Here is a 23,313-nt window from a genome sequence, read left to right on the forward strand (position 1 = left end):
AAATATTCGCTACATAATGTGTGCATACAAATTTTAATGACGAATAACAAGTTTCAGTTCTCTAACTCTCATATTCACAGAGATCGGTCGATTTAACTCAAAATCGAACTAATCCGTTTTATTTTGAATCGAAAATTTTATTTACAAAAATAAGTTCATAAGTTCTGGTTAACTATCAAAAGTTAAATCTGCAAAGTGAGTTTCATGGAAAAATCTGCTTCCATTATTGTAATAAAAGCGATCAAAGTTTCAACTTCGAACTCGATTTGCACGAAAACTATTGACCAGAGAAACTATTAAATAGAACAAATCGACTCAGTTTTTATTTCTTAACAAATTGGACGAGTCTAAATTTGATTGAGGCTCATTTTTACCCGGTTTTGTCCATTTTTCTTGCAGTGTTTGTCTCAATTTGTGCAAAAATGCTACTATTGTGTTTATTGTGTCTTTTTAGCAACAAACTTCTTTACACTGCATCTTATTGTTTGATAAATGAGCAGACCACGTAATCGAAGACAAAATAAATATGGTTCATAGCTCGAAATCTCTTGCAGTCTAATGAATCGAAATGATTGCTAATTTATGTCAAAATGAAACCAAATCATCTTAGAAGGTGGTCATTGAAAAGTTTATGTGTAACCAGAATTTATTCATAACTCATGGAGGAAGTAATTCGCTGCTTGAAGGACTAACTGCTTGATAATATGGTGACTTGTGACAATTCTAAAGGATCCTAAAAATGATAGTGCTGATAGAGAATTCAGTTATAAAAGTCTATTTGAATAGTTGAAAGTTGAGTTTATCGATCAACAGAAGCAATTACTTTTTCAAGGCTTGGATCACGATTAATCTTTACCGAGAAGCCTGTTCAACTTGTATTGCTCTTGAAATTTGATCAATTTGATTATTCAATTCATTTCGTCTGTGATGCATTTGCAATGGAAGAAAAAAGTGTTGAAATGAATAAAGGTAAATGGGGAAAAACGAAAGAAAAAAAGACAATAATGTTTGTCTATTCCTTGTGTGATCATTGTTTAGTTGAAGGTGTGCTCATGTGTTTCATGCCATTATTGGTTGTATCGTTGGGCTTTTCTGCTCGATGAAGGTACGTTTGATTGAGGATGACAAAAGGCAAAAATTGGGAGTTTCAATGGGCGGTTGTAGGTTGGATCAACATTGAACCAAGGCGTAACTCTCAATGGGATCATTCATGTTTAACTCAATGGATAAAGTTGGTTGAGTTTGCGCAAGTAAACGGCAAGAGGCAAGATGATGACGAACGAACAGAAAGAGAGAAAGAAAGAAAGATAAGTGGCAATGATGAGGATGAAAAGAATGGTGAAGATGATAATGATGAGGGTTATCCAGTGGCTATCAAGATGATCATCGCCAGTTAACAACTGAAAAGTACACAGCAAAAGATCAACAAAAACAGTACTTGTTAGTATCAAATATTTTCTCATCTTGGACTTTATCATCTCTTCTCTTCTCTCTTCTCTCTCTCTTCCTTATCTGATCCACCCCTTTTCTTACCTGTGACCTGAGGAGTTAAGAGGAGTGTCTCTCTGTATTTCTCTCTCTCACCATTTCCATCTCGGCTTATATTACATATCGAAACTTACTCTTACTCTTATCATTATTATTATTGTTGTTTCACTTTTTTTGCTCATCTTCATTGGGACACTTTTTTTCTCGTTGTTTAATCACTTTTCTCAGCTTTGAACGCAACTTGATTAACTTGTTCAACGGCACATTTGGAACACCTATTATTGGAGAAAATCGCAAAATCTATTTGTGTTCATTGTTCACCATTTATGACAACCTTCAGTGTTTTTCCGGAATTCAACTTTACTTGGGATTCAATTTGGTTCAGTGTTAAGTGTCCACTGGTTACGATTCACCATTGATTTTTGTTTCTCTCCTTTCCTTGTGTCTTGTGTGTTTGGTGTTTTATGCCAGAGACAACAACGCCCTTGACGGGCGATTCATCTTATTCAACTATGGCAACCACAATTATAGGAGTAAGTAATATTTTATTCAATTTTGTCAAACAATCTCAAAGAGTTGAAACCAAAGAAAGTTCAATGTTAACAATGCAAAAGTTTAACATTGCAAACTCACCTTCATTAGCACTTCAACTTTTACTTTCATTTTCTTCATCTTCTTTACCTTGCCTTCAGACTCCAGGCTTTGATGAAAATGCTTGGAAATTGTCTGAAGAAAACTTGTGCATCTTTTTCTTGGATCAAACCAGTTTGAGATTATTCTTAAAATGAATTCTTCTGTGTTTGATTTTTGTTTTATTTTGCGAAAGAATTACAAATTCTGGTAAAAAATAGACCATAAAACGAGCTTTTACTGAACACTTTGGCTTGTGATTTGGTAACATCAATGTTATCCAGTCTAAGCAAGTTGAAGGTGAACCAGTTGAGTGGCGTTATGTTGTGATCACTGATAAGTTGGCCAAAACTGGAAAGGCAACAATGGATGTGAAAAGTTGAAACAAAACTAATGATAAACGATGGTTGAGATAAAGTTGAACATAATTTAAAAGAAAATCCGTTTTCTGTTCTGTAACTTCATGAGTAAACCTTGTTCATTGTTTACCATTTTTCTTCATTTGTTACCTTCTCATGACTTAACCAGAGCTTAATTACTTTTACACTCTGATTTAGTTAAATAATTTTAGCTTTACTTTCAATTTACTTTTCAACCAGTGTTGGCCTGTTCAAAAGTAAATCATTACAGCACGTTAGGATTGTTGTTCAACCAAACTGCAAGTGTTTCTCAACAAGCGTTTATTTACACCGTTTATCATCATTTGCAGCTCATGAAAAAAGTGCAAAAATTGTTATTTGATAGCAACAACAGATATATGCTAATAAAGCTCAATCATGGTAACAATGAGCAACAAGAAGAAAAGATAATAATCTTTATTCATCAACATCTTATTCCACTCTTTAAACATCTTTTTCCTCTTCTTCCCCTTTTATCAAGTTTCATATTACCTGAGAGATGTGTTATATGATCTTGTAACAACTTTACACTTTAGTCGCCATCAACCATTGTATTCATTTGAAATATGTAAAGGTTAAAGGTAATCTGATTCCAGGCAAGGCAAAAAGTGTGTTTTCATCTTTTAGTGTGAAAGAAATGAAAAGGAAGACAATTTTTTGGCTCTTCGTAAACAAATTTTTACTCATTTCCATCTTTTTCCTCTCACCTGATTTACCTTTATTGGTCATCAAATTTTCACTCCCAACAAAATGATAATAACAATGTTTACATTTTAACCTGTTATTATTGTTAGTTGAAAAAATACCTTTTCTCACCATTTAATGATAGTTTTGATTGGGTGAAATTTTGATAATAACAATTATTTGACGGAATGAAAAAGTTCTGTAATTGACCAATAATTTGGGTATCGAGATATCGTGAAGTACCTTGACTTGGTTTTCACTTTGGGTTAAGGTGAAAGTAACAAAATTTATCTCTTTTTTTGTGTTGCTTTCTTTACCTTTTCACCAATCGTTGGTACAATCGCTGATATGATCGGTATCAGAGTTGACCTGTCAAAAGGTTAACCTGAAAAAAAGGAAAGTTAAAATTGAATAAAAGCTTTGACAGAGATTGAGTTTGATAGGTTTTATATGAAAAGTAACTCGATAGGTTTGATCAATATCTGTGTGTCGTTTTCAGTTAATTTGATACTTGGTTATCTTGTAAATCAAACATTTGATACGCATCTAAATATAATAGGAAACTGGGTGCACATAGATGTTTATTTGGACTGATAGTCATTGATACTGGGACTGGGACAAGTTGACTATCATCATCTATGGCTTAACCATGTTTACCAATGTAAATGTTGACTCGTTTTTCACCTCTCATCAAATGTAATTCAATTCCTAAATTGTTTCCACTGGAAATGTGAATGAAAATGGTTAACTCAATGATATGATTGACTTTTCACTTCTTAATAACCTTCTCAAATAACCAAACACTGTGATACAGACTAAAAAAAGATGCAATTGATGGATGTGAATTGATTTACTTGGCTAATTATTATCCAACCTTGATGTTACCTAAATTCATTTATCATTTTTATGGGTAACTTTATAAATCTTGAATAATGCGCCCTTCTTTTCATTGGACAATTAGATTTAGCTTTTCCCTCCTTAACTGGGTCCATGCTGCTTTTGCTAGAAAATTAAGGTTCGCCATATTTTTGTATCTTTTAAATGTTAATTTTAATTAATTGTGATAATTTTAATTGTTGTTTTATATAAATATGGATTTATTTATAACTGGTGATCTAGTGGCTGTTCAATTTATATCTGTACATCTCGTTTTAAGTTGTGTTATTGTGCCTTTTGGTTGATCTTTTTTTGAGACTCGACTCTAGTGAAAATTGGGTTCAAATTTAGTTGAAACGTTGGTCATTCTGATTGTTATTAATTGATCACAAGCGATGAGCAAGATGTTTTAATTGTTAATTAGTTGGTATGGCTGGTTAATCTGTTCAAATTTGGTCTAGTTCGTGATATATAACAATTATTGGTGATAACTGGTCGTCCCAAAGTTAAGTCAATGTGTGTTTCTTTTGTTTCTTATCAAACATTTCAATTGTTAATTGTACAGTCAGTTTCCTCATCATTTCTAACTTTTCTTTTTTCTCTTTTTTCTTCTTTGGTTTTCTGCTGTTACTCATCATTTTTTTCTGGCCCACACCTTTGGGCTTTATTCCTGGTAATTACAGGTAAATTGTATCACGAAAAGGGCCTTAAGCTGAGGTAGATGTTCAACTAAAAACGCATAATTTCATCTTTTACCAAATGCTCATCCACACCATCTTACTCTATCCTTTTCCTCCTCATCTTTCTGTACCCCTCTCATCATCATTTTAACATCTTTTTTGCTACAATTAATATTTCCTTTCTCACCTTTTGGTCCTCTCAGATTATATCTCTTCTTACCTTGTCTTCAATCCTTCTTTTCACTTCCTTTCTCTCTTGCAAACATTTATTTTGCTAATTTTTTCCAATTTTTTCTCTCTCTTCTCATTCAACTGTTCATTGATATTGCTGTTCAATGAAAAATCCCTCGAGGTTTTTATCCTCTGGCTTTTTAATTGAATAATATCATTTATTTAACATTTTCAGAATTGAATTTTTTGATTGTGATTCTGTCTTCTCTTCATGTTTCATCTCAATTATCGTTGATTAAAATTCTTGTTGACAGTTTAAAGTAAAGTAAAGATATTGAAGTAAACAAGTTTGTTAACTTGAAATTTACTTTGATTACCTTAAACCCTAATTGGTAACCGCATAATATAAAGGATGGGAAAGCATAATCAAATAAAATAATCACCCAACAATTGGCAAATCATCAAGGAGAAGCAAAAGAAGGAATGCTGGAAGATTCATGATATGATTTGGAGAAAAGAAAAGAGAAGCTTTTGAAAAGGAAACATCAACAACATCAACAAGTAACCAAATTGAATAAACCCAAATTAACATGAAAGAGGGAATATTAATGGAAGAAACAACAATCAATACTAATCTGATCTAATTCAATGATTGACCACCCAAAGGTGTTTCAAAAAAGCCGGATTAAAAGCCAAACTTATTGGAAACAAACATACATTTTTCAAAATTATCATCTTATTAACCCAAAAGTCTGATGAACACAAAGAAGGAAAAGTAATAACATAAGCTCAGCTTCTGTTAATAACAAAATTATCCTTTAATGATCACCATTAAATGGTTAATATAAAGGCGCGCCCAATCATCCCTCATCATAATCATCCTTTTTTTTAAAAAAAGTAAAGAAATGGGAAACGAAAATTCTTTCATCTTCATCATGACGCTGTACTTCACCAACTTTACACTGTTCATCATGTTGTCTTCATTGGTTTGACTAATAGCTCGGATGTGTATTACTAATGATCTAGTTGGTAAAAGCTGATTATTTCAACTGCCATGTTATACAATGTTTACTGATGGACAGCCAAGTCAATAATGTTACACTTGGAGAAAAGTATTTCAACAATTTGCCTTCAACTCATTTTTTGAAACAATGTCTCTGGATCAATATTTAAACATCAACTTGGAGCCAACAGTATTGTACAGCTTCAACAACAACAAGCCACTTCGTAAATGATGATAAAACTGTTTCTCTTCCTTTCTCTTCATAATCATCTTCTTTTTAGTTGTTCCTTTTTTGTTCGCTTCTTGCTTTTGGCCAACTTCATTGAAATTGATTTGTCCCATTGATCTTCATCTATTTTCATCTTACATGATTAATAGTAACACACACTCACAGTGAGACAGAGGAAAATTGTTACCAATGGAAAATAATCAATCAACTTTAACCTTCCTTCCTCACATTCATTGCTCACCTTTTTTTTAACAGTCTTCAATTGTAAATATAAATACAAATGTATTATTGTAATGTTAAAATGGCTTATTGCCGCACCAAAACATCCCAATGGTTAATGTTTACATTTAAACAAAACCATTGAAAGTCAAAAGCAGAAGAAAAATGAAAACATTGACCTTCCCAAATATCAACCTTGATTCAATATAACTTGAATATTCCTTCTGTTCTGACCTTAGGTCATTAATTTTGCCATCCCTATCAGCACTCACTCACACACACTTTACAATGTGTTAACAATGTTTAATCACTAAAGGAGAGAAGAAGAAGAAGAAAACAGAAAATTCAAATGTTTACTTCTCAACCTAACCATTTTTACCCTTCTACACTCTCTAATTAACCCTCGACAAATGATACATTTGTACATTAAGTTTGCTCATTTGATTGTAAATGACGATCAAATCACATATGAAGTGTAAAATGAGCAAACATTGAAAGTTATACTCTGACAATAATGGCTTATTTTGTCCATTGAAATGTAACACAAAATAGGAAATGATTATTGATTCATATTAATCCATATTAACATTAAATTATCATGCCAATGAGAGAGTCTAATAACAATGAAAAGTGTCGTTAATACGCTTTGTACTATTGGTCAGGTTATAATGTTATTCATTTCTTGGGACGAAGGAAGAAAAAATTGTAACACGAAAAAAAAGATGAACAAGAAGGAAGAATAAGATTAACACCTCACCTTTGATGATGAGGTTGGTGATGATGATGGCGAGTGTGTTGAATAGGGTTGAAGCCGATTAAAATCTATTGGGTTGGAGATTGAATTAATGCTCTGATTGATGATTGAATTGTGTGCGTATTTGTCTATGTATAAAAACCCGATAATACGATAATATGGAAATGAAGTTTTCCTTTTCTCTCCATTATTAGTTGGGACAAAATCAATTGTGGCCAATATGAACATGATGTAGTTACAAGGTAACAACAAGACCATAATAACAAATAATGGGAAAGGTGATCTTGTACATAATGTACTCATGAAAAGATGAAGATAAAGAGAGAGAGAGAGAGGAAAGGTAAAAGATGAAAGAGAGGGAAAAAAGTGGCATAAAAATGAAAGCTGTAAAGATATTAGTATTTAAGTGAAAATGGATTTAAAAGGTTAGAGATGAGAAGCGAAAAGAGCAAAAAGTAAATGCTTTTGGGGTTTTAGAGTTGGTAACAAACAACAGTTAAAAAAAGGACAACAAGAACAACATTGTGAATACAAGGAAAAATGTATAATATGATAATATTGAACATTTACTAAGTAAGATGCAATAAAATATCGGATAAAATGGTTTTCCTATGAATACATTGCAAATGATTATTATTGATGGAAAGAGTGAAAAACCTGAAGCAACAAAATACATGGTAAAAAGTGAATACAAATATTACAATGGATTTGTTTCTCTTTTCTGTTTTTCTTCTTGCTTTTTCTTCTTCTTTTTATTCAATTTCCTATTCAATGTTGCTTTTGCTAACAACAATTAAGCTTTTCTGTTGATATTTATTTATTCACATCGGCAAACCAAAGAAAAGGAAAGAAACTGAAATGTACATTTCACTCCTTCACATAATCACGATGGTTTATTGAGCTGGCTCGAGACTGACTTTCAGTGGGTAAACAGTAGAGTTGCCCCGTTGAGAGCAACCATCATCATCAGCCTCATCAACCTTTCAAAATCACCAGAAAACTCGTCTTATAAAACTATTCAGTTTCATTCCGTTTTTGCTCATCCATTACTTTCAGCCATCTTTACCAGAAATTGTACATTTTTTGATAACAAATCTATTCAATGATCATGTTTCTTATTGTTGCTTTTTTTCTTGTCTCCGACTGTTACCTGGTCAACTCTAGTTTCCATTATTTACTCTCTGATTCTCTGACAACTTCCCTTTCCACCTTTACCCTCCCCACTCTCCACCCTTACCCACCTCAAACTCCCATCTACTTACCATCACTTGAATTGTTCATTGAGTCAAAATTATTAGACTGACATGAACAGCAAAATATACACTCACACAAGACAAACGAAAATAACTTTTTCTCTTTTCTCGTCCCGCGAAAATGCCTTAATGTTTATGCCTCAAAATAGGGCGGCATGGGGCTGTACCGAGAGGTCAACCTTCAAATCTTTACTTTTTCCCCCTTCTTGTTCACCATCATCATCATCATTCACTTTTGGCTCTTTCATCTTTATGCCAACAGAAGAAAATAATAAATTTAAAATGAATAACTTTTTTTGTCCCTTTCATCCCTTTTTTGTTGTTGTCTTGTACTACTTACTATTTGCTCTTCTTGTACCTCAATGGTTGAAGTCTCAATGAATATGTCGCTCTTTTTTTCACCTCGCTTTGTTATTCACATTTTATACCAATTTACGCTTTGCTCTTTTAGGCCTCTGAACTTAATGGTGAACCTTTTCGATGTTTTACTCAAACAGTTGACCGAGGCCTTTTACTTGACCAAATATCAAGCCGTTAACCACTCTTAACTTTTACCTATTATATTTATTTCCTCTATTCACTATTATTACCATTGCTGGTTATTATTGTGCTCAACTGGCTCTTTTTGATGTTCATTTGCAATTTACATTTTCATTTACATTTTCATTTCTTTTAGGCTTTCCTTTACCTTTACTGATCGTCCCTTTTGCTACCAAAAAAAAGGCCAACAAAAACCACTGAACAATCAAATGCAATTAAATGTCCCAAATTGATTCAACTCATTTTACACGCTTTTTACAGGCAAACATAATTTTCCGTTTCACTTCATTTTTTCCTTGCAAAACCTCTTGAAATTGTTAGGCAAACAATCAGTTTATCACTTTCAATTTTTATTTGATAGTCAAACTTATCCAAATATTTACCATTGCAATTTGATGTGCTCTAAATTGACAATCAATAACTTCATTTCAATTGAACATTTTTTGCTTTTGCATCTCAACATTTCTAGTTACCAGTCAAGTTTAATTAGTAAAATTCAATATTTTGATGAACAAGATCTACATTGTTAATTATGGTCTTCATTTTTAACAAGCTTGTTAACATCAATCAAGTTAATAAAAATTGACGAGCAAAAAGATGTTTTCTTTTTATGTTGCTTTCAAGCTTAAAAGTGACAATTTAACATTTCATGATGAGGATGAAGTTAATGAAGGAAAGAGCATTTTCTAGAGATGTGAACTTTCGTTTCTTTCAACAATTTTTTTCCTGTCCATTTTATGTTCAACAATTTTCCTAATGGTGAAAGTTGGTAGATATATGATGATGAAAAGGATTGAATGTAAAGGTGAATGATTGGAAGAAGAAGATGAATCCAAATAGAGTTCACGAAAGTTGTAAAAAGGTGAGGCCATTTTGCGTTTCTCTGAAAAAAAGGGAAAAAAGAGAGAAAATGAGGTTTACTTTTTCAATGCAAAAACGTTTACACAGGTAAATACTTATATCCCACTGAGTCTGTAGACATAAATTTGGTTGAAAGTTCGAAGAAAAGTAGAAAAAATGTTCATCACTTTGATCATCATCTTTTTTTCTAATGATGATTATGATAAAGAAGAAAGAGAAATGTTTAGCTTTACATTTTGCTTTAACAACAAAGGTAAAGGCTCTGTCGGAAACGGTGAAGAACGTTTGAAGAAAGTAAAAGATGATAATGATGATGAGCATGATGAAGGATAAAGTAAAGGGAAACGATCGAGTCAACATTTTATGTTACAAGTTGTAAAAAGTTGAAGGCGCTTATTCAAATGTATCACATCCCGCAGTGTTAAATACAGCAATGTACGAGGACGCTATTTAATGCAAACGTTTTTCTTTTCTTTTCAATGGTGCGATTAAAAAGAAGTTTTTTCTTCTTCTTCTTCTTCTCTTTTTCGACCATCATCTTGTTCATCATCATCATCATCTTTTGTCCCTCTTTGTTCCATCAGGCCACCTTTTCCTTATTGCAATCCAACATTATCGAGCATTAACATCAGCCAGTATTATTATTACTTTTTATCAGCCTTTTCCCAGTTTGCCTTTTTGTTGTGATCTGAAATTTGCAAGGGAGAAACGTTAAGTTAAAAAAACGCGTTAAAAAATTTTCATTATTTCTTTTAGTCTTTCTTTATGTATTATGGTTAGCGCGTTGCATTATGTGTTATTGTTGATGTTAGCATTTGCCATTCATGTGGTTAGTTACCTTACCACACGCTTCAATCCATCATGATAAAGGTTATACTATTATTATTATTACCATTATTATTGTTAATATTAATATTATTATAAGGTTGTTTGCTGCTATCAACAGCAGACAAAAGGTAAGCTCATTTGAATATCAAACATTAAACACACTGACACACACAAACAAACAATTTTAATGGTTAAATCAAAGTTTAATTGTCTAAATCATTTGATTGTATTTATAATATCGTTCATTAATGCAAATAAGAAACGATTTTTCTCTTCAAAATCTGTGTTCTATTTTTAATAAATTTTCATTCTTTGCCAGTAAAAAATGAAAAGCTGTTCTAAGCAACATTTCCTGGCACAACTGACTAAATACTGGATGAAAAAAACTAAGCAAATGATGGAACCATCAATTGCTTTGCCAGTTTTTAATAGCTCATCGAATTTGCAACAATATTAGGATCAATTTTAAAAATTATAAACACTTTCAGCTAGTCTTTTCTTCACTTTTTTTAATGCTCGTTGTAGTCCATTTGAACCTTTTCAATTTTGAACACTCAAATGGATCCCTCTTTTACTGAAACATTGTTTGTTTGTTGTGTGTCTTTCAATCGAAGGCTGATGATCAACGAAGGTTGAACCGGTACCTGAATGAAGATAATAGCATAAGAAAAGAAGGACTTCAGTGGGATGTTCCAGTAAAGGTTTTTTGAAGGAAATTTCCTGTTCACATTTCTTCTTCTGTTAACCTTCTTTTCTTCATTTCTTCATCTGCGAGTTTCCTGTCTTTGCTTTTTTGATAATGTCGATGTCTTACTTCGTACGATCCGCCTCTTCGTCTTTTCCTATGAAATAATATTGACTGGATGTGGATGGTGAAGGAAAGCTGAGTGAAAAAAGAAAAAGAAAAAATCATTTTCACATTTCTATTTTTTTGTGATTGTTCAACTTACTTGAGGTTAAATTATTATTATTATATTCATCATCAAAATTTATTGGCCTTCAAAATAATAATATTTACCATAAATGATTTGGATCTGTGAAAATAGAGAGCAAAGAAGAAAAAGGTTGACAATAATCACAAAATATCTCCGGATGTTGATTGTCATAACGGACATGCTTTTCTCATCATCATCATCTTCACCATCGCCATCATAATCATCGTAGTCGTCGTAGACCTCATTATCATTATATTCATCATCTATTGTAGTAAAGTTATGCTTTTTCACATCAACATCATTTTGCAAGTTTACCTTTTTCTTTCTTTCGACATGGTACTTTTGTTGAAATTGCACAAAAGCAAAAAGTTAACAATGATTGTCCCTCTAAATCAACAACAAATTACACAGTAATTTGGCTCTAAATTGAATATTATACTCATCAAACAACAATGCACAAATCATAATTAACAATTGAGGTTAACAAGCTGACAACAGTTGAGCAAACGAAGAAACAAAAGTCACAACAAAGAAATTGATACAGTTTAAAATTCAATTCAAACCTAATCAATAGCAAGAGTGTCTTCTCATTAATTACAACTAGACAAACAATAATCATGAAAACAGAACATTTCGAAACAGATTCAATCAATTAATCAAGGTTGAATTATAAAAGGCTTCACCTAAATCCAAGAAAATTCACTCACTCACCACCAAGAATGGTAAAGTTGATTTAAACTTGGATAACAATCGAAGAATAGTGGACACTAAAGGAATACACAAGTAACATAGAAATAGGTGAATAAAGATGAAATAAATAACCAAATAATTAGATCACATTTAAGAGAAAATTAAATTAAAACAAATTTTACGATTTTAATAAAAAAGCAAAACATGTGATTGAATGGAGGGAAATGTAGAGAGCGTAAAGCCAATGAAAATTAAACGAAGATAAGAGCGCTCAATTTGAATTGAAGCAATTAAGTATTAAAATGTTTCCAAAATAAAGTGTTGGGAAACGTTAACCAGCATTAAAAGTGATCAATAAGATATTGATTGAGCAGGGAAATTTATTTACATATCAATGTTAAAAAATGATTATACAGTGTATTGATTGATCAAAGTTGCGGTTGAAAATGTATTTATTGGTGTTTTTTCACCAATAAAATGACAATCAATGATCAAATAAATGTGTCTAATGTTTTGTTTGGATAACAATAGTAAATGATTAGGAGAAAGAATCAAAAGAAAAGGGAAAAATATTCATATATTAATGATAGAGAATAGAGAGAAAAAAATTGATATTAATATTAATATTAATAGTGATATTAATAGTAATGGTGATAAAAATGCCAAATACATTCAATAATAAAATTAATTTTCTCCTCATTATTTGCCAACTTAGTCTTCTGGTTGAGTTGACATTTTGAAACTTCACACACAAATTGTTGATTGTTGATGTTGTAAGTAAATTATTGTCACCAGTGATAAAAAAAGATGAAGTATTATATTTTTGGGGAAAAAAGAAGAGGAAAAATGTAAAGGAAAATGAAAGGATGAAAATTACAAGATGAAGATGGTAAAGGGATGAAGAAGACACTTGCCATTTTCATCTCGCTGTCACCAACATGGCAACCTTCATCCTTAGCATCATCATTGGCATGATCATTTGAAATCTCAAAGTGATGTTCATTGACAAAGATACATTCATCTTTAATGGTTTGTGTTGTTGAGCAAATTAATTTAGACTCACTTGGAAGGAATCGGGCAAAAACTGATTGTGATCATTGATGTTGATGAGGATGGAAATGATGATGAGAGAAAAAGAAATGAAAGAAAAGCAAAACAAGGTATCTTCCTAATCATACGCTTCAAGACTTTTCAATACAAAAAAAAAGATGTTCATCTTTCACTTGTTTCTCATGCAACAGTAAAAATAGTTCAATACAAGTTAATGATGGATGAGAATGTCTCAATCTTTGCGTTTCTTTCTCACTATTGCCACCATAATATCTTCATCAGTAAACATCATTTGTAGTTAACATTTGATCACGAAATGAACCAACAAATTCATTGGTAATATTGAGATGTTAGACATTTTTTTGGTACATTTTGTTTCTTCAAATTTATCATTATTAGCAACTTGTGAGTAGCAAAATAAATTACATTGCAAAAATAAAGTAATATAAATAAAACGCTTTTTTCAATCTTCCATCACCTTTACGTTAAATTTTGATACAAAATTTTGTTTAAACATTGCAACCTTTTCCATAGTTTCACAGTATTCAGACAAATCTATTTTAAATGATTAATTGTTGAGTTTCCTGTTTACAGCCAAATTACAATCAAAATCAATTATTCAATTAGCTTGTCAAATTGGTTAAGAAGCAAATGGATCAATTTGTTGAGAAAAATGTAAAGTAAAAACAACTTTCCAACATTACTGATGAGCAAAAATGGATCCAAGATGAAGTGAGTTCTGAGTTGGTATCAATGTCTACAGATTTTCCTCTCTTCATCTTAATTCTGAGCATAAACTTTGGCTTCTCTCTGAGTCTCCATCCTCATCATTTCCTATACTGAATCTATAACCATGTGAAGATGAGAATCTACTTTGTTCAAGATTCGTATAATGGATGATATCGAATGAATGGTTCCTGTAATTGGAAACGTTGATAAGAACCTAAAATCACTTGAGATCGAAACAAAATACTTTTAGTTAACTTGAATCAAACAAAATACTTGATTCATTTTCTGTCTCAAAACTTGTCCACACAAAAGTATGAATCAAAAGGTTAGTTTATAGAATCATTTCATTCCAATTTTGGGTTTTAAGTTGAATGAACAATTAAAAGATAACGAAGATTAATGCATTTCAAAATGTGAAGACATTTAGCTGAATAAGACTTATGACAATCTCTTTTGTCGCAAGAGGATTAACAACACTGTGAACAAACCTTTTCTTACCTTTTGTCAACCTTGTCTTGTTAATTGTTAACAAGACGCGCAAAGGACAGAGAAAAATAAATGAAGGGCAAAAAAGGTCAACCTTTTTTCTTAATCATTATGATCATCAAAACTCAACGGGAATCCATCAGGATAGACAATGTTGAAAGAATCAAAACAAAAGGAGAAAGTTGAAAGTCGTTGATTGTTGTCATCAAAAGAAACAAAAGGAGAGGCAAAGAAAAGTTCAATCAAAGTCTCTTTGGTGTGTATGTTTTTGTTGCTGTGTTTTGTTCAAGCTCTTTTGTATCCTTTGACTGACCAGGGACCAACGAGTTAGCAATACTCATTAACAATAACCATCCATTTGACCCTTTGACCAGCCAAAAATAAAAAGATAATCTATTTTTTCCCTCCCAGGATAAAAAAAGCCTAATCGTTCACAGTTAATTTGATTCTGTCTCCACCTTTAGCTTGTCGTTAAAACTCCTTCTTGTTGCCTTTACACATCAATACGCCATTCTCATCTTAACCAGCATTTAAGCACCATAACTTTCACTTTCAACTTGAAAATCAACTATTGAACAGTTAAAGACAAAGGGGAAAATCAGTGATTGACGAAAATCTAAACGTTAATTGTTAATCATTTATCAAGCAAAAAGCGCAATGAAATGACGAGGTTACGTATCAAGCAAAAAGCTTTACGAATCCAAGCTTTTCATTCAACTTTTTACATCAATATCAGGCTAATTAATAAAAGTGAAAGTGATACTTTGACAAAGTCAAATTAATGAGGGAAGAGAGAAGCGAAAAAGCTTATCACTAGCTTCAGTCAATCACTTGAATTTGATTCTGATGGTGAAAAATGGTCCTATAACAATGTATAAAATAACTTGTATAGGATGAAATTGAAAATAACTCTTTTCTGTCTTCTCCATGTTTACAGGGATAACATGAGATTTGTGCGCAAAGTTGGGAAAAAAAGTTCAACTATCGATTAGAATCAAGTGATTGAATAAAATGTCTCAAAAGTAGTTATAAACAGTAAATACTTTTGACGAAACATAATCAAAAGCTAGAAACAACACACACAAAAGTATACATTTATACGGCAATGTGTTCAAATGGTTTGCCTTTGAAAAAGAAACCTTTTTTTGTAGCGTTTATGTGTGTGTGTTTGTTTTGCTTGGATTGAGGCGTTGATAAGACAACCTCCCAATAACCTCCCACTTTCACCATTATCAATTTTGTGTTATGTTTCCCTGTTATTATTATCATAATCATTATCATTTAATAGTATTCAATTGATTAGTAACTTGTTAGTTTTTGAATTTCATTGTTTACCTTTTTCTAGCTGTAACATTTGCATGTTTCTGTATTTAAACTTTCAGAATCAAATACAATAGGCCGTAATGATTATTATAATTATAAAGTTCAACTGTTGATTTTAGATAAATTGATGAACTTTGGTGGTTAACAGAAAATTATTGTTCATTTGTAAATCTAAAGTTTTATACTGAAACAAGTATAAAACTTGGACTAGTTTACATTGATAATGATGAAATGGTGTGTTTGGCTTTTCACTTTTCCCTTTGCGTTGCCTTTGTGTGTGTGTGTGTGTGTAGGTGATTAACGTCACACTGTGAGTTGGGATTAAGCGTAAGGATTTTGTTAAGATGTTGTTTCTTCTGTTATTAGTCTTGTTTGAAGAGGAACCATCCAAAAGAAACGGAAAGTCGTAGACGTGATTAGGACCATTTTTTACTCTCCTTTAGGACGCTGTTCCTTTCTTTTCTTCTCTTTAGTTTGGCTTTAGTTCAATTTATCAATATATCATTATTGTCTCTGTGCAAGGAAAGGAAAAAAAGAGCAAAAGCTTGAAGAATTACTTTACAGGTATGAATAATTTCTTGAAGAAAAATAATAGATGAACAATGAATGAGAGTTGCTTACTTGTTGGCCCTTTAACTTTGGGTAAAAATGAACAAGAATTGATCTTTTCTTGTTACAACTTTCTTTAGCTTTTAGCCTTTTTCAACTTTTCCCTTCTGTTTTCCAGTCTTACTGTCCACTACGATAGCCATTCATATTAATAGTGGAACCAATTAAAAAAACTGAAAGTAAGAGAAGAAAAATGTGATGTTAATAATGAGGATAAGAATGATTATGATGATGATGATGAAGGACGGCCTGAAAAAGGAGTTTACCGAACGAATTAATGTTTAACCAACACTTTTACATTGATTATTATTTACCTATGAGAAGAGTTAAATGTAAATCTTTACATAGGAGTGACATGATTGATACAAAAACACAAGAAGGTAAAAGTGTCTTATACCAGTTTTAACCCTACATGGGGTAACAAAAGTTTGTAAGAAAACGACCCTTTTTCACTACACAGTTGTTTATTACCTTTATCATCTTTTCTTGTCCTCCAACAACAGGTAAAATCTTCTTTTATCATTATCCAAATCTTGTTCATTTCTTCACAGTCTGTCACCTTTAAGTTGCTTTTCATTCATCCTTCCATCAGCGAGCAATTTTTCTGTTTATGCCGTTGTTGCCCAAATGATACCAGCAATAATGATCAACATATGCATCTCCATTTAATCAGCTTGTTCCTTTGATGGCCAATAAATGGTGGTAAAAAGTTGCTTTACACAATCCAAATGAGATTAATTCACCTCATTTCTGATAGCTCACCTCTTCTAATATTTTGTGATTTATAACTTTGTGACTACCTAATAATTCATGACCTTAGGTTAGTTGATGCCGCAAGGTTTGAATCAATTATTACAAGAGGTTTTTCAAATAAAACCCATTACATTGCGGGTAAAATCGAGAGAGAAATAATCTCAATTCTCAAAAGAGGAAATTATTCTCAATCAAAATTGCAAGTTAATGGCAATTCATTAGTGACCATTAGGATTTTTCCCTTTGTGTACATAAATCCTTTCAATCATTCATCTCTATCCTCATTATGTCCGCTTTTTCATCTTGAACTTTTCCTCTGCATCTTTCAGGAATCATTTGATCCTTTCCTCCAATTGCTCTTTATTTACTTGACTCGCCATTAAATCCAACTTTTTTCACTGTTATCATCATTTGTCTTGTACGTCTTTTGTCAACAATCAACCATCAAGTGCTTGTTGACTATAACTTGATTTTTCATTGAAATCATTTCCAACATAAAAGCTTTAAGTTGACACTTGAACAAATTGTTTGTTAAACCATTTAACATTTATTGACACCAGCAAAAAATGATACCATTGATGTAATTCAATTATGATATTCCCAGAAAAATTAAGGCGATGATATAATATTTATATAATATTAATAGGGCTTGTAAGTGTGCTTGTCCACAACTCTCAATGGGCTTCAAAGTCCTCTGGTTGAGAAACTGAATATAAGAAAACGGGGAAAAAATTGATTTACATAAATTTTTCACGCTAATAAGAATGGTAATAGAACTATACGATTAAATCAACAACTCAACAAACCAAGTCATTCACAGTAAATGTACAAAGTTACTTACATTAAATTGTAAATTGATATCACGCCAAATCAAATAACAATGAGTGAAGGATAAAGAAAAAATCAAGCCAAAATAGAGGTTAGACAGTTTGATTTGATATGGTATTTCATATTAACATGATAAATTGTGGAAGCTTTGAGAAAAAAAGAGAAAAAGATTAAGAAATCAAACAAATTCAATTTCATGGTTAATTGTGGCATTATTTAGGGTAAATGAGTTATGTACAATGAAATGAAGGCCATTAGATGGTCAACTACAACTGGACAATACAGTGAAAACTGACAAAAACATTACTCAATGACAAAATGAAAAAATAATTGAACTCAAGAAGCAGTAAAAAAATCGTTGAAATAGGTAAAGCCTATTTGCACAAGAAAAATATCTAGTCTTTAGGATCTTAGTAAAGAGTAGGATCAGTAAAGAGTCGAGCGCGTTTTTTATTTCACAACTTTACACATGGAATTTTAAATCGTACTCTCACAATTGTGTGTTGATTAAAAGCAGAATAAAATAACACTGAATCTCGACCACTTACAATTAACAATCAACAAAATTTTAATAAAAATTTCTGAATCTAAATTAAGTTATAAAAGTAATCACCGGGATTTGAACCCAAAATCTCAAGAAATATCACCTAACCTTTAACCTACTAGGCTAAGCCTGACTTATTATTTTTTTTTGTAAAATGATGTCTAATAAAAAAACATTCCGCAACATTAGTTCCCTTATGAGATGGCGTTAGAGGTGCACTTTGTGTATTTAGTCTGGGTGCCTATTTACACACGATTCTTGTGCAAATAGGCTCTACCGTTGAAATACAATTTGAAAAAACAAAAACAAAAAGATAAGAGCGCCATCTCTTATGCAATTTTGCATTGAGAAAAAAAGCTATTTTCAAGGCAGAAAAAATAACCAAATGGCTAATGAAAGAAATTATTTCATTCTTAAATTGTTTAATGTGTTTTGTTTGTGATTAAGTGAACCAAAGGCTCAAAAGGAGATGACAATTTAAAACAACCTTGACATTTAAGTTAAACATGTTTATATAGGTCATTTTTTTCTCTTTGGTCAAGTTTTGTGAAATTTTTTCACTTCAACATTCAACATTTTTTTTTCTTTCTTTCTTCAAAATGTTACCTTTCTTTGGTTCTCACTCTTTCTCACTCTTGGACTTATTATGTTTCTCAAGTCCAACCTCTTACCTTGATCTGATCGTAGCCACCTATGTTAACATGTTTCTTTTTCTTCTCCTTCTTCTTTATCATCAATTTATAAAAGGATCATCCTCGTTTAGGAGGAACCCCATTGGCTATGTTAGCTGCCCAATGTAATAAACTGGCCAGTAAAACACCCCCACCACTGGCCGATGCTGCAGTGGGCAAAGGTTTCCACCCATGGAAGAAAGTTGCCACACTATCCTCAACCAGTTCTCCAAACGGCGGAGGTTTATCAGGACTCAACGGGAGTTCAAACGGAGGAGGAGGAACCAGTATCAACAGTAATAGCGTCAATAACAATTCAAGTAACACAAATACTAACAGTAATAGTAACAACACCAGCAACAGCAACACCAACAACAACACCAACAACAACACCAATAATACCAATAGTAACAGTATCAACAGTAATAGTAATAGCAATAGTAACTCAAGTAACAGCAACAACAATTCCTCATCAGGTAACAATAACATTTTAACTTCATTGTCAAATTTTTTTAACCAAACCGATAGAGTTAGTAAACCTTTGGTTACCAATTCATTACCAACTTTATCAAATTCAACTTACTCCATCCATCCTAATCCTTCTTCTTCTTCTTGCTCTTCTCCATATCACCAACATGTTCTTCATAATTTAGATTCAGCTAATTCTCACCATTCACCTTCATCGTTATCTTCTTCTTATTTTTCTTCGCTAGTTCCATCGCCACAACTTCATCACAATCCACATCATAATTCTCATCATCAACACCATTCACACCAACAACAACATCAACAACCGCCACATCCTCATCATTTAACAAATCATCATCATTTACATCACACCCATCATCCTCATCATCACCACCATCATCATCATCCTCATCATCCAACCTCACCACCAATACCAACAACACTTGGCTCAGGCTATCATCAACGTTCCTCTTCAGTTTCCTCATCACCTTGTAACTCACTTGGTGTAGCCTCACCGTCACTCAACTCGGTTAACAATAATACAAATAATTTAACTAACGGTTCGTCTTCGGCCTCATCAAACTCATCCTCTTCTACACCAGGTGTTGGATCAAATTCAATTGGAAACGGACTTATTAGTGGATCAGTTAGTTCACCTTATGCAGTTAGTGATTCACTTTTTTACCCCGGTTCACCGGTTGTTACTTCAGTAGCTTCCGCAAGTGTCGAAACTCCAGGATCAACGGGAAGTTTCTTATCAGCCAATATGCACGGAGCAGCGGAAGCCTCTTCAGCTCACCTTGGGTCAATGTATTCTCGCGTAGGTGTTTCAAGTCATGCTTATGAATGGACTTTCAATATGAATCATTCTCCACATGTACCAATTAAAACCGAAGTAACCTCGGGAGTAAACCATCTTTCTTATCCTACATCTTGTTGGGATGTTCATCCAGCAGCATCGGCAGCGTCAGGTTCGTGGCTACATGACATGTCGGGAGCATCCAGTCTTCACTCAGCAGCTGCATCTTTAGGATCAACCAATTACGGAAGTTCAGCTGATTACGGTCTCGGGTCAACCCTAGCATTAGCTTCAGCCTCAGCAGCCAATGCTGCAGCCGCTGCGAATAGTTCATCAGCAGCAGCTCATCTGCTTCAAGGGCAACATTTACTCCAAGATTCTTATAAAACTATGTTACCACCTTCAGCTTCTTCAGCAGTGGTGGCTGCCTCAGCAGTCTCACCTTTTACTCTTACTTCACCCACCTTAACTCAAGTGCCATCACCTCGATCAACACGTCGTTATTCCGGACGGGCAACCTGTGATTGTCCCAACTGTCAGGATGCAGAGAAACTTGGTCCTGCCGGGATTCATGCAAAGAAAAAGCAAACTCACAATTGTCATATTCCCGGATGTGGTAAAGTTTACGGAAAAACTTCTCACCTTAAGGCTCACCTTCGCTGGCACACAGGTGAACGTCCATTTGTGTGTAACTGGCTTTTCTGTGGTAAAAGGTTTACTCGTTCTGATGAGCTTCAACGTCATTTACGGACTCATACAGGAGAAAAACGTTTCCAATGTAATGTTTGTCAGAAACGTTTCATGCGATCAGACCATTTATCCAAGCATCAGAAAACTCATAATGACGGGAAAAAAGGTTCAGCCAGTGATTCAGAAAACAGTCAATCAGATGCAGCTTTGGCTAATCAACAAGCAGCAACCGGACAACCAAATTATTAATCATTAATTAATTAATTAACATCAACTTTAGTTCTGTATTTTATCGAATCTCTTTTTTTTTCATCATCTACTTTTTCAATTTCTTTTCGTCATCCTTTTTTTGTCTCCCTTCTTCTCTCATTTCCTAATTCCCTTCTCATCAATAAATTGTTCATTTAATTCAAGTAAATTTAAAAAATGATTAACACAATTGTGTGTATGTGTGTGTTAAATTCAATACGAAAAAAAATCCAACTGAACATGAATCTCAACCAAAAAATAACAACTCTGTAATCAATTAATCAATTCTTCTGAGTAAATAGAAAATTTGATAAATTAAAACAAAACACTGTTTTTGCTTTACTTTAATTACTCAAATTATTTGTTTCAAATTATAAAAAATAGATCAAAATAAAGGTAAGTTACTTACAATACAAAGTATTTTGCCTCGCGAAATCATTGAATTCAAATCGATGAATCTTTAAATCAAAACACTTGTCCTCTTATAAATCAGCTTAAAACAAAGGAAGCAAAAGTCATCTTGTAATTTCAAACCTCACAGTTAACGGCTAATCAATAGATATTAACAATACATTAGGATTAAAAATTAAAAATCAAACTAATTGGAGCAATAAATTGACAAAAATAAGTCAATCACTAGCAACTGATTTACTTAAATAAGGCTCATGAGAGCATAACTGTTGCTCAAGATTTATGTCGTCTTAGCAACACCTCGTTCATTTTGGCGGTTAATTTGCTTCAAGATGGTGACAAAGTGACTTTTCAATTCATACCTTCACCTTTCACCTCAAGATGTTATCATTACCAATTTAAGTTGACCTTTCCAGTCATTTATCTAGTGATCAATGATCAATGATCAAACCAGAAACTGATACTTCTATCTTGTTTAAAAAAGTATGCTTACGCTGACACTATTGTGCGAAAATGTTGATAAGATTTTATCATTTTGGTTAACAGATTTGCAAAATTGCTGTTGACACAATCAGCCTTGTTCATCTTCAAATGCCATCAACTCTAAAGCTAAGCCATTTACAATCAAGTTTATCTACAAATACAATCTCCAACTGAGCAGTAACTTTACAAACCTTTTCAATTCAATTTTTACGTTTCCTCAACACACATTAACAACAACCACAACAATGATAATAATCTGACTACAGCCAACATTTATCAACTGAATGGTCATCCCAACAATCATCATGAATGACACCTAACATCAACATAACCATCAACAATGTAAAAAGATACAAAATGGTACAACAACAAAAGGCTGTTGATCAAGATAACCAAAAAACCTTAAAGATACAAATCTAAATCCATTTCCCAATCAAACCTCAAAACCACTAATAATCCCTAACCATTGTTATTAACCATTCCCTACAATATAAGTGAACCTTGCAAGTTAACCTTTAAAAGCATCAACTGATATCAAGTTCATGTATTAAACATCCAATCATGAATTTCTTGATGAAACAAAATTATCTCGTTTTTCCCCTTCACCTTCACCAAAAGAAGCAGTTTCAAAATGAGAAATAAAATAACCCTAAATTGACAATAAAAGGTAATCTTATCCAATTTAAAATGGTTACCATTGCAATTCAGAGGTTGTTTCAACTAATAATAATGATAGAGTCAGTGCAATAACACACTTTTCTCATCACTTCTCATCACTTCTCATCATTCCTCTTCCTCATCTCTTCATCAGCCATCATCATGCTCATACGATCCTTTGATACTATTTTACATTTAAATTGCAACTTGAGAATTTTAGGTGTTATTCTAATTTAATATTGATCCGGAACTCTTTCTCTTCTTCCTCTCCACTCGTTTCCCACCTCCACTCCACCTATTCCACCTCCTCAACCTCCTCCTTCT

General features: G+C 32.6%; 1 protein-coding gene and 4 long non-coding RNA genes across 16 annotated transcripts; 2 read left to right on the forward strand and 3 right to left on the reverse strand.

Annotated features, from left to right (window-relative positions):
* The first annotated feature begins 1,233 nt into the window (after window positions 1–1,233).
* On the forward strand, window positions 1,234–21,780 carry Sp1 (transcription factor Sp8). Of its 4 annotated transcripts, none has more exons than XM_089268172.1 (3): window positions 1,234–2,021; window positions 19,309–19,708; window positions 19,886–21,780. In XM_089268172.1, the coding sequence occupies exons 1-3, from the start codon at window positions 1,953–1,955 to the stop codon at window positions 21,436–21,438; spliced, it is 2,022 nt and encodes a 673-aa protein (XP_089124298.1). In that variant the 5' UTR covers window positions 1,234–1,952; the 3' UTR covers window positions 21,439–21,780. The 4 variants fall into 4 exon arrangements, with proteins under 4 accessions (XP_089124298.1, XP_089124299.1, XP_089124300.1 ...); XM_089268173.1 differs by having other exon boundaries at window positions 1,310–2,021; window positions 19,946–21,780; XM_089268174.1 differs by having other exon boundaries at window positions 1,365–2,021; window positions 20,303–21,780.
* LOC107367596 (uncharacterized) lies at window positions 4,176–7,008 on the forward strand. The gene is made up of 3 exons (XR_001569930.3): window positions 4,176–4,592; window positions 4,760–4,793; window positions 5,242–7,008. It is a non-coding gene; the product is annotated as an uncharacterized LOC107367596 (long non-coding RNA).
* On the reverse strand, window positions 9,388–12,441 carry LOC107367523 (uncharacterized). 9 transcript variants are annotated; one of them, XR_016199068.1, is made up of 6 exons: window positions 12,261–12,441; window positions 11,565–11,648; window positions 11,259–11,497; window positions 10,435–10,474; window positions 9,882–9,973; window positions 9,388–9,808 (listed from the first exon to the last, which is right to left on the reverse strand). It is a non-coding gene; the product is annotated as an uncharacterized LOC107367523 (long non-coding RNA). The 9 variants fall into 9 exon arrangements; XR_016199065.1 differs by having other exon boundaries at window positions 10,376–10,474; XR_016199070.1 differs by having other exon boundaries at window positions 10,376–10,474; window positions 11,865–12,399.
* On the reverse strand, window positions 13,660–17,048 carry LOC149094169 (uncharacterized). Its single transcript, XR_016199072.1, has 5 exons — window positions 16,908–17,048; window positions 16,449–16,609; window positions 15,840–16,340; window positions 14,517–15,072; window positions 13,660–14,241 (listed from the first exon to the last, which is right to left on the reverse strand). It is a non-coding gene; the product is annotated as an uncharacterized LOC149094169 (long non-coding RNA).
* Window positions 17,714–22,098, reverse strand: LOC149094170 (uncharacterized). Its single transcript, XR_016199073.1, has 5 exons — window positions 21,848–22,098; window positions 21,142–21,400; window positions 19,233–21,058; window positions 18,031–18,163; window positions 17,714–17,895 (listed from the first exon to the last, which is right to left on the reverse strand). It is a non-coding gene; the product is annotated as an uncharacterized LOC149094170 (long non-coding RNA).
* Window positions 22,099–23,313: the final 1,215 nt, after the last annotated feature.

Source organism: Tetranychus urticae, chromosome 2 (genome assembly GCF_039701765.1).
Source record: "Tetranychus urticae isolate SD_2017Ah chromosome 2, NJAU_TeUrti_SD_1.0, whole genome shotgun sequence".
NCBI lineage: Eukaryota > Metazoa > Arthropoda > Arachnida > Trombidiformes > Tetranychidae > Tetranychus > Tetranychus urticae.